An 11,212-nucleotide genomic window follows, 5' to 3' on the forward strand; every position below is an offset into this window, starting at 1 on the left:
TTACACCAAATATCCAATAATACTCAAATTCCCATGAATGTGAGCTGTGGTATATTTTTCCAAAATCCCTGAGCTAAATATCGTATTGAAAGCTTCTAGAAATTTGCTCAAAATGTCGTTCTACCAACATACTTCCATTAATTTTGTGTGGAAGACTTTTGGAATGAGAATGTTGGCCAGCTGTCTTGATATTTTCGTCAATATGTTGCATTTGTGTCATTGAATGAATATGCAAACGATCGTCTTCACCAACCAAACTGCTTTATTTCATCTTCAAAACTTTGCCCAAATCTCGTTGTAAAACAGAACCTCAAACTATGATAACAATGTGTTAATCCATAAATTAATACAAAAATGGTGAGGCCTGATGATATTTCCCTAAGACTTGTGGTGATGTTTAAGAATACATGGTCAGCTGCAGCCACTAAAGGAACAAGAAAAAATTGAAAAATACTTTCAAATAAAAATGTATGAACTTGTAGCTACAAAGTTATGCATGTATATTATACATAATATACATTGTTACATTAATACCTATGACAGTGCCACAATTGAGTCATTATTTCTATGTGTATTAAATCTTGTAATACAATTTAGATTGTTGAAATCTACTTTTCCCCACAATATTCTACTTTATTGGGGTGCAACTGTAAATACGCATAATGTCACTTACCGGTGTAGTGTAAAAATCTTTTTTTATATTAAGTGAAAAATAAATATTGCTCACCTCCAGCACATTAAGTTTGATTAGTCCATCTCCATCCTTGTCAAAAGCATTGAAAGCCCCTATAGTAGAAAACAGAAAATATACATATGTGACGATAAACGCCACTTGCAAGCATTAAACAATATCATAAATATGTACTGTACTTACTGAACATGCCTTCCAGTCTGACAAAACAGCAGATGTAGCTGTCAAAATCTATGTTGAGGTGCTGGTCGGCGTAGCGCATGGCGATGATGTCGTACAACTGCTTGTTAAGGTGGAGACCTTTGTGGACAAAAAAAAAAACACGGCGCAGTACTTGAAGTAGGCAAGAACACTTGTTAATAATAAATCACAGCATATCATACGAGTGCCTGTTATAATACGGAACATGAGGGTTTTTTCTGGCGCTGCTCACCGGCATCATTCACGGCGTTTCTCATTTCAAAACTGCTAATGGAGCCAGTGTGTTCTTTGTCGTAACTTTTGAATATCAGCTGCAAACGCACATCAGATAAAAATTAGCTTTATGGGCAGTGAAATGATCACATAGCAATGAAAGGATACGAATACGTACATGCCACTGCTTAATTTTTCTCCACAAGTGCTTAAACTCCTGGAGATTTAGTTTTCCTGTCCCGTCTGTCTGGAATTTGACTCAGTTAGGGAAAAACCATTGCAAGAGAAATGTTCCACCATATTTTAAGTACTATTTGGCAGAGATGGACCACCTACTGACCTATTTAGTACCAACCCACCTAGATTATACCTACCTATAATGCGAATGAAAAGTCTACACACCCTTGTTTTTTTGCAATGTAAAAAAAAAAAAGTTCTCTTGCGCTCATATATTGTAGAGCAGGGGTGCTTCGCGTGGCAGTCTTGGTCGATCGCGGGAAGGCGTGCCAAAAAAAAAAAAAAAGACGTCAGCCAATGTTCCCTCCAAACTGCGCGCGTGCACAATTTTGCACCGCTGATGCAGTCTCTTCGCAGATATTCTGCGTTCCGCGCAAAAGGAAATAATAATCCGATGCAAATTGAAAGTGTAACATCCAGCTATTCAGTTTGTGGCATTTTGGAATGTGATTCAATGAGTGAGGGATGACTGGTTGTTGCAGCCAATGGCACAATTCACATACGTTTCTTTTAGGCAACACACGGAACTTTCTCGAATAACGACCGCTGCTCTGCCACACTGTTTTTCCTAGTTTACCCCCCACCCCCGCTCTTAAAGACGTACACTCATAATTACAAATGTTACAGGACTTAAGCAGCCCATCAACGTGTTTTAGAATAACAGTGTCCACCACCGCTGCTTTAGTTAGCAACACAGTCTGGGCAACGTAGAGCAAAGACAAGCTAGACATGCTGCTTATGTTTAGTTTCGGAGGAAGTTAAAAAAGAAATGCTGTTGTTTTAAGATGCAATGACCGAGTATGTGAATAATCAAAGAAAAAGTGGTTAAACTGGATGAGATTTTCTCTTTCCCGAGTGGGAAAAGTCTGGTCCGAAGTCAAAGTGCAGGATGCGAAGGTGTGTCATTTAAAAATTCCACCTTGGCACAACCTGATCCAGGATGAAAGCACAGACAATACAGTGCACAAAAAGCTAATTCTGTATTTTGAACATAACCTTAACCTTAAAACGGTTTGGGAGCATCATCATTATCACGCACACACACACCCGGTCGGTAGCTCTCAAGAGGCTGGCTGCTTGAAAAGTAGATCTTCGGGTAAAAAAGCCTGGCCACCCCTGGTGTAGAGTTTTCATATCCACTGTACCTACCATTTCCAAGTAGTTGTACCTGCTTTACTATTACTATATGGCACCACTGACAGATTGGGGTAAGGATACATCCATCAGGGCAATCATACTACGACATGTCTCCAGGCTGAAACCCTCTGTCATCTTTTCGTGCACTGCGGAAAGAGAGCGGGGTGGAATGGGGGTCAGCTGACAACAGGATAGTGTTTCTCTCAATCCACTCACATTTGGAGACCACGTCCTTCATAATGGTCTGGAGCTCGTTGGCAAAGATCTGCATGTCCTGACGGGGACCGATGAGTGGTGTGTTAAATACAATACTCCAGGTTGAAATAGTGTTCACTTACATCGCCAGCAATTTCTTTGTAGATGGAGCGGAACTGTTTTTCCTCTTCAGTTTCCTCCTCGGGCTGGAGGAGTTTTTTCTGGTCGGCACAAGAGAACACAGAAATCTGTCATCACTAGCAAAGGAGAACATGAGCACATGATTTGGGGGGGAAAAAAAAAACAGGTGCTGGTATCACAAGCTCAGCTGGCAGGGAGGTCAATTCTTTTGTCCCCAATGACGTTATTTGACCCATGCTTCTGTAGATTGAATTACAAAGCCATAAATGGCACATTTTCTCACAAGATTGTGCCCGGATACTCGCTGCATGGAAACTAAGCAATCATTGCTTGAGTTGAATTTAAAAAAAAAAAAATTACTTTTTGGATCTTCTTCTCTCCCTGAATGCCATCGTGCAAGATTTCTTTGTTGGCGAACGCTCGATCGGACACAAATACAATGGGCTGAAATAGAAAGCGAAACATGCCGAAGAATTAATTAACAGTTACTGTGTAATCAAAGCTCACTTTTTTTTTTAAAAAATCTTATGAGCAATGTAGTAGGTGCAATATGTGATTGGTCCAAACATGCATTACCTTGTCCTTCCTTTTCTTGTCTTGCTGATGACCAATAAAACAAAGCATGGCGAGATGGAACAGATTAGTTGCACTTGTGAGATGACAATGAGAGCGAAATATCGGATGTCATGAGATATATTACGGTGGACAAAAGTATTGGGACAGCAATCGCCAAACGTGATTCAGCGGTATAGAAAATGGATGGGAAGCGAAGACTAGGTGTCCCAATACTTTTGCTCTTTTTGTGAAAAAATGGCGAGGTTATATTTTAACTGCACAATCATGGGACGAACCCGCGTTTGGTCACTCTCGATTGTGTTCTCCGCTTCCCTGTGAGGGGCATAAAAAGACGTTAATTCGTATGAACCCAATATCGTAGTCACCGGCGAGCACTGGAGGTCCTTACTCTGAGGTGCTCCTGTTCTCGGAGAAAACCCTCAGAATGAACGGACCCTCGTGATGAGGCTCAAACGTGGTGGGGATGATGACGTACTCGCCCGCCGGCAGTCTGAAACGCTCTGTGATTTCGCGCAGATTTATGTAATGTTTGCATTTAGCCTTGGACGCGTTGTACAGGAAGAAGTCCTTCTGGAGGTGTCGATTCTGGCCACACATCTGAGGTACGAGACGAGAATGACATTATTTGATGACAATGCCAATAGGAGTTTTTTTTTATATGTTGTGAATTACTGTAGGTTGGGTGGGGATACCTCCTTTGGCACCTGTAAACAAAAAAATAAAAGTCAGCTGTTTTTCATGGCCTGGCGGTTGGTCGAAGTGGTGTGTGACGGAATCGTGACCTCGTAGATGGAAAAGCCAATGGTGAGGAAGCGGGGCCCGAACTGCTGCTGCATGCGACGACCTTTCTGCATTAGAGCCACAACCACGGTGCAAAGCTCCTGCGGGTCCTCGGGGTCGTCGTCCTCGTACAGCTGCAGGTGGTACTGGGGGTTTGTCCAGAAGGTATCTGTCAAAAAAAAAAAAAGGCGTGTTCGATATCAGTACAAACTTCAATGTGTACATAGTCTTATATTCAAAGGGTATTTTTGACAATTTGGTTGGTTGAGCATTTCAAAAGTAAACGCCATGCCTGACTCTAAGGAAGTAGAATTACAGTATTAGTTTTTAACCAATCAGCTTTAAAAAAGTCAGAATATCAATGACAAAAATGGAATCATGGTGTAATGTAATTCACTTTGCATATATTGTTGTTATTAAATATAAAACAAAGCTATTTTTTGACGATTGGTCAGAAAAATGCAAATACACTGACAGTAATCTGTTCTAAACCATCAAATATTACAATGGTCCAAAATATTTACAATTTGTCCCACCTCACTGCACGAAAATACAAATTTTTATTTTGTCATGTTTCATTAGGGTTTTTTTTTTTTTACCAACCAACAAAATGCAGTTTGTGTAGCTATTATATAGTACAACTGCTCACACAAATATCTTTAGCCCGTCTATGGCATTTTGCATTGTGCGTTAGCATTAAGCTACCAGATTTTAAGACAAAGGTTATTGTGTTATGGCCAAATAAATTTATTAAATAAATGCGTAATTATCTTTTTATTATGTTTAGTGTAAAAGTAAACTTCAAGCAAGGACTTGGCATCTTTTTAAAAGAATTCAGGATCTGCAAAACAGGCGGCACGCTGGGTCAGCTGGGAAAGCGTTGACCTCACAGTTCTGAGGACCCGGGTTGGATCCTGGCCCCACTTGTGTGGAGTTTACATGTTCTCCCTGTGCCTGGGTGGGTTTCCTCCGGGCACTCCGGTTTCCTCCCACGTCCCAAAAACATCCAACATTAATTGGACACTCTAAATTGCTCCTAGGTGTGATTGTGAGTGTGATTGGCTGTTTGTCTCGATGTGCCCTGCTATTGGCTGGCAACCAGTTCAGGGTGCACCCCGCCTCCTGCCCAGTGCCAGCAGGGAGAGGCTCCAGCACTCCCTGTGACCCTCGTGAGGATAAGCGGCAAAGAAAGTAGATGGATGGATATCTGCAAACCTGCTGCTTGTGAAATTGGCTGCCACGATAGCTCGTCTGCAACTCAAGACAAAAATAACTAAATGGACCAAGCAGCGGCTCGTATCAGGAAAGTCTGGTGAGTCGAGGTACGGCCGCAACGGTCGTCCCCACCTGGGAAGTTCCTGCAGCCCCCCGCAGAGCTGCCCCGGACCCATCGACCCTCGTTGACGGACACGGTCCAGCTGTGCCTTTCATCGCCCTGCAACGTGTCGGGGGTCAAGTTGCAGATCTCCAGCTTCGTGTAGTTCCTCTTGAAGTCGTCAAAAGACATCCTGGGTGCCAAGATGAAAGAGGTAGCTTTCATCGGAGACCCTGTAATGTTTTTTTCTCATCACCAGATAATATTTGGCTTCTAAATCTGAAGTCATGGTAATGATACCCTCTCTCGTAATAAGGGGGAATAGTAGCTCTGTTGTTGCCATGGTGACACTTGATCACATATTTTGGCCTGCAGTGGTAGCTTCTCATTATAACGGCATTCAAAAAATTTCCAAATAGGTGGAACCATGACTAAACAATGATGGACCGACAGGCTCAGTAGTCTTTTGTGAAACAAACAAACAAATAGGTAAGTGAATCCGTATTTTACTCACCAGAACTCACTTTCCTCAACAGTTTGCTTTTTAAGGTTGTTCCTGTCCGCAATAGAAATCGTGTCCCATTTCTTTGAACTGGAAATACAGGGAAAACAAAGGGTTCATCTGGTGTCATTTTGGAGTCTTTTGCAGTTCTTCACAGCATTCTGTAGTCCATGCAGAGGGAAGTGGGGGTCGATATATTTTAGGGCCAATATTTTTTCCAGATCTTACTTTGGGCACCAGGGACCCTTCCACAGCACTCGACCCCAAGGGTTGCGCAAGCGAATTAGGCGAATTCTGCCGTCCTTTGCCACCTCGTCACACTAGAAAGAACGCAGCATTTCTTTGTATCACTTTGTACTCGTCGTAAAACGGGAGTGCATGTAGCATCGATTTACCTCCTCCAAGGCAATGACGGAGTAGGCGTGCCCGCGCACCAGTCCGTGTTCAGTTCTAGACTCCATTTCACTGGGGGACGTAACCTTGGCGAGATACATTAACATAACTGAATGGGCATTCATTACTTTTACCAAGTGAGCAGACTGAAGATGATTCTGTTTACTGCTAAGTTGGTTTATTACCAAAAAAAATTTATAATCCATGAAATTTAGTGGAGATGTGAAACAGGGCAGTTGCGTGATCTTGAGCACTCACGTCGATGGAGCAGCCCATCAGCGATCCTCGCTGCAGGGCCTTCTTCATGATCTTGTAGATCCCTTTGGGGGCCTCAGACAACTCGAAGAACTCTGTGACGCCTCCCGTGAAGTCCTCCATGGCTTCTAGAGTGTTCCCTCCCCTCAGAGCCTCGTAAGAGCCGTTCAGCCTGCCGCCCGACCATCGCGTCAATCCACGCTGACCTTTGGCATTGTGCTTTTTTGGAACAGAAGACAACAGAGGAATACTTACTTGGCATAAGCTTTTTCCAGCAGCGCGCTCCAGAATTCGTTCTCCCGGAAAGATTTGGTGAAGACCAGCCGGTTGTTGTAGGTGGGGATCCGGTCGTCCACGACCACGTCAGTCCACTCGCCGTAGCGCCAGAACTGAAGACAGAGAGTGTCAAAGTTGGATGTGAAGGTCAGTAGGTGATGAATTCAGATCAAGATTTAAAGCAGATGTGCTAAACTCTTGTCGACTACGCTCTCATATTTTTCAATCATTTACTGTACATTTATTGATGGGGGATTATTTCACTCGAGGGGCTCGGTGCCTTGCTCAAAGGTGCCCTGGTACAGCCATAAAATTGTTTTGTCTGACCTTTCATTCTCTAGGCCAGGGGTGTGAAACTCATTTTTGTCGCGGGCCACATTGTATTTGCGGTTTCCCTCAAAGGGCCGTTATGGCTGTGAAACGATAAAAATCCGCCTCATCATATTTACACGTGAAATTTATTAACTCGTTTTGGATCAGAAATCAAGGGTAATGGGTTTTTCCAGCTATTATTGTTTGGTAGCACAAAAATGAAACAACATTATCATTTATGACAGGACAATTTGAAATTTTGATCCAGATTTGAACAAAAAAAATCATGAAAGTTGATACACATGATTTGCCTCCGCGGGCCACATAAAGTCATGCGGCAGGCTGGATCTGGCCCCCGGGCCTTATGTTTGACACCTGTGCTCTAAGCCAAACTAAGATTTTTTTTTTTTTTCTGAAGTTGTTTGTCCTTTTTCATTCAGTCAATTTTGTTCTTGGTTGTTTTCGTGTGTTATTAAATCACAAATTTCAACCTTGCTGCAAGTTTGTGTTAAAAGGCAGAAGGAGTAATCTTATTTTTGATTTCTTCTTCTTGCTTGCATTAAAGAAAAGAAATTGCGGTTTCAGATCTGGATGGAGATGCAGAAAAAATTATTTTCTGTTTTGGCCTTTAAAGTCACAATGGGAGCATCACTGTGTTTTTGTATATTTAAAAAAAAACATGTTTTTTGTTTTTATCATGGGGATGCATACATGTGTATATAATTGAATGCAATCATTTTAAAATATTGTAATTCACTAAATACAATGGTTCATAGCCTCAAAGTAAATGTAAAACTGAGAAATTCACAGTAATTTTAAATTTCACCAATAACTGCTCCAGTCAAAACACAACTTTTAAAAACATGCTCTTATGCAGTATTGTTTATATCACGTCACAGTACAATATGAAGATAGTGCTGAATTAGAATAACTGCACAGCATAGAGTCAAGCTGCAATGTAACAAAAAAAGCACCAACCTGGAAATGGAAGATTCCGGCATAATTTTCCGTGAAGCTCTGATCTGGAGGAATGACTCTGTAGAGGAGCTTCTCGTTCAGGGTCAGGCAGGCGATGGCTGCGAGCAGCCAGCAGTCGCCTGCCAGCAGCAGAAAACATACAAACGTGTTCCTAATGTGTGTTATTTTAAATAGCCCACAAATGCAACTAATGCAAGGCATTAGCTGGAGAACACAGTCAATACATTGGCAAAAATAATAATAATAATAAATTCAAAAAGGCCTTTTTAAAAGACAAGAGACTAAATATTGTCATGAGGCCACCGTACCTCAGTGGTTAGAGCACTGGTTTGGTAAACCAGGGGTTGTGGGTTCGTATCCCACTGGGGCCTCCACTCCCTGAGAAGACTTGCGTCAGGAAGGTCATCCGGCGTAAAAATTGTGCCAAACATATATGTGCGTTCATCTGAGATGATACGCTGTGGCGACCCCGAAAGGGACAAGCCGAAAGAAACTTACTAGAGACTAAATATTGTCATGTGTCAACTCACAGTCCATCCCGGCCTCGCCTGTGTGGAGTTTGCATGTTCTCCCCCTTGCCTGCGTGGGTTTTCTCCGGGGGCTCCAGTTTAGTAACACATCCCAAAATTGGACACTAAATTGCCCCTAGGTGTGATTGTGAGTGTGATTGGCTGATTGTCTCTATGTGCCCTGCGATTGGCTGGCAACCAGTTCACGGTGTACCCCCGCCTCCTGCCCATTGACAGCTGGGATAGGCTCCAACACTCCCTGCGACCCTCGTGAGGATAAGCGGCAAAGAAAATGGATGGATGGATATTGTCATTTGTCCCATTTTTCGTTCTCATATGAAATGCTTCATGGTGACATTACCCAACTCTCCCTGACAGATGTCTGTTCTGCTGGCGGCATCCACAATGAATTGAGGGTTCTCGCATATTTCCTGTCACGGGAAAGAAAACCAAAAAAAATGGAGTTAAAACCTTTTTTTATAATAATATTTGTTGCATTCTTTCAGCCACGCCCACCTCTGCTGTAAATCTGTTCATTATTGCCTGTCCAGTTCCCAAACAAAATCCTATTCTTAGGATTAGGAACGGGATATGGACATGGCAATTTCTCCGCTGCAGGAAGTCTCTGTTGACACCTCTGAATATGACATTTATTGTATGAAGACATAACTCCTGCAACCCAACGCCCAGCTGGGGCCCTGGGACAGGCTCGCCTGCATTTGTTACATATTCGGAGGCGAGCAGCTGCGAGCGCTCTCCAGGTCGCCACCTTTCAATGTTGTCGTTGCGCCAAGCCAGCTAGCTGTGGCGCGGGTGTCAAACTCAAGGCCCGGGGGCCAGATCCGGCCGGCCTCGTGATTTAATGTGGCCCACTAAGGCGAATCCAGTTCGTCAACTTCCATGATTCTTGTGAAAATCTGAACCAAAATTTTAAATTGGCATGTATCCCAAATGACAATGTTGAGATATTACATGAATGATATGAAAGATAGTTGAAAAACACGTTACCCTTCATTACTGATTTGTAGTTCATAAATTTCATGTAATTATGATGAAGTGGTAAAATTGTTTCAGGATTTCATAACGGCTCTCTGAGGGTAACCGGAACTGCAATGCGGCCCGCGACAGAAATTTGTTTGATCCCCCCGCCCCCCCGACTGCTAGCACCTCTGAACTCATCTATGTTACGGCAGCCTTGTACGACCGCCGGGAACTAATCCGTTTGATGTGTGACCACATCACATGCGCGCAATAACATATGGTCGAGCTTGAATGTGAAAATCTAGCCTCAAGTTATGAATATAGAACATATCCCTGGATGCCGTTGCTATTTCACTAATCCCCTTTTGGTGGAGTCATGTGTAATTAAGGTGAAATATGACACTATTAGGCGTTATAGCGGTGATATTATAGCATGGAAGCACTTAAGCACGTTCTTAATCTTGATCGTTACTCTCGCAAATCATATTTTTAGGTACACTTGCACATTCAGGTTAGATCTTATACAAAAAAAAATTAATATGTTTTTTTTTTATCCTTGGACAATATTTTAAATAAGAGTAATACACAATGCTGAGAAGTGTTTAATTTTTTTTTTTATTACATTACTCACCTGACTGCCACACAAGCATACATTTGTACTACTTCTGATGGAATGTAAATATGACATTTTTGCAAGACAAATTTAGCCACTATCTTGGGCACCGAGTCAAGGTACTTGGGTTATAAATTGGGACATTGGGCGCCGTGGTAAGCGATGCGAGCCTTCCACTCACCGAGGGTCGTTTCCACACAAACTTCATGGGGGGCTTGTGGCGGCTGTAGAAAAGGGAGGAGTCGCAGGCCGGGAAAAGAGGGTCCTCGAAGAGAACCTTCTTCTTCACGTATTTGTCCCGCAGCTCCAGGAAGGTCTTGAGACGCTTGGCGTCCCTGACGGCCTCGTTCCGGCTGAGGATGGCCGAGTAAATGGAGTTGGCCCCGGCCGAGGGGTAGTCGACCCGGTCGTCGGGCGCCTGCGACGCTTCCGTTTCTCCGAGCACTCGCTCGTGTACATCTTCCATGACAGGCTCTTTGTGATCCTTGACCTCCATCTTCTCACCGCACCTTCTTATAGATAGCGGTCCTGATTTTGATCTCAAAATAATTTACTGTGGTTGGGACAGTGCATCAAGTCCAAAGAAGTGTCCTGTGGAGCCCCGGTCATCACTTTTAGTGCAAGTTATCAGCTGTAAATAGTAACACCCAAATAAACTCTCACACTCTTGGGCATTAGATCTAAATATAGGCCCCTCACAAGGAGGGGAGGAAGCTTCTGGTATAGGCTCGCTCCAAAAATACACAACGGGAGAAACAGACATGGGGTGATGCATCATTTCTGTACAATGAACTATTTTACTTCAGTAACTTCAGTGGAGTTTAAGAAAACGTGCTTCTTCAGCATCCAGCAAAATGATAAGCAAGGGAGATCGATCAGAGGTTGAATTTATTATAGCGCATATTAA

The 11,212-nt window shown here is 42.9% G+C and overlaps 1 protein-coding gene across 1 annotated transcript; it reads right to left on the minus strand.

Moving 5' to 3' along the window:
- Positions 1-355: 355 nt before the first annotated feature.
- On the minus strand, positions 356-10,804 carry capn3b (calpain 3b). Its single transcript, XM_061813217.1, has 23 exons — positions 10,487-10,804; positions 9,073-9,142; positions 8,203-8,321; positions 6,892-7,025; positions 6,640-6,808; positions 6,384-6,467; positions 6,217-6,308; positions 6,001-6,078; positions 5,519-5,679; positions 4,174-4,340; positions 4,084-4,095; positions 3,780-3,988; positions 3,667-3,703; positions 3,392-3,415; positions 3,176-3,259; positions 2,818-2,895; positions 2,696-2,753; positions 2,561-2,625; positions 1,284-1,352; positions 1,125-1,203; positions 875-991; positions 728-786; positions 356-424 (listed from the first exon to the last, which is right to left on the minus strand). The coding sequence occupies exons 1-23, from the start codon at positions 10,799-10,801 to the stop codon at positions 398-400; spliced, it is 2,307 nt and encodes a 768-aa protein (XP_061669201.1). The 5' UTR covers positions 10,802-10,804; the 3' UTR covers positions 356-397.
- Positions 10,805-11,212: the final 408 nt, after the last annotated feature.

The sequence above is a fragment of the Syngnathoides biaculeatus genome, chromosome 23 (assembly GCF_019802595.1).
Source record: "Syngnathoides biaculeatus isolate LvHL_M chromosome 23, ASM1980259v1, whole genome shotgun sequence".
Lineage (NCBI taxonomy): Eukaryota > Metazoa > Chordata > Actinopteri > Syngnathiformes > Syngnathidae > Syngnathoides > Syngnathoides biaculeatus.

What these genes read in the sequence shown, in the direction of transcription:
- capn3b (XM_061813217.1), bottom strand. Translation starts at nt 10,801, where the DNA reads ATGGAGGTCAAGGATCACAAAGAGCCTGTCATGGAAGATGTACACGAG. An exon ending in TTGTGTGGAAACGACCCTCG is followed by an intron (nt 9,143 to 10,486) that starts GTGAGTGGAAGG and finishes TTCCCGTGACAG; the next exon opens with GAAATATGCGAGAACCCTCA. An exon ending in GAGAACAGGAGCACCTCAGA is followed by an intron (nt 3,704 to 3,779) that starts GTAAGGACCTCC and finishes TGCCCCTCACAG; the next exon opens with GGAAGCGGAGAACACAATCG.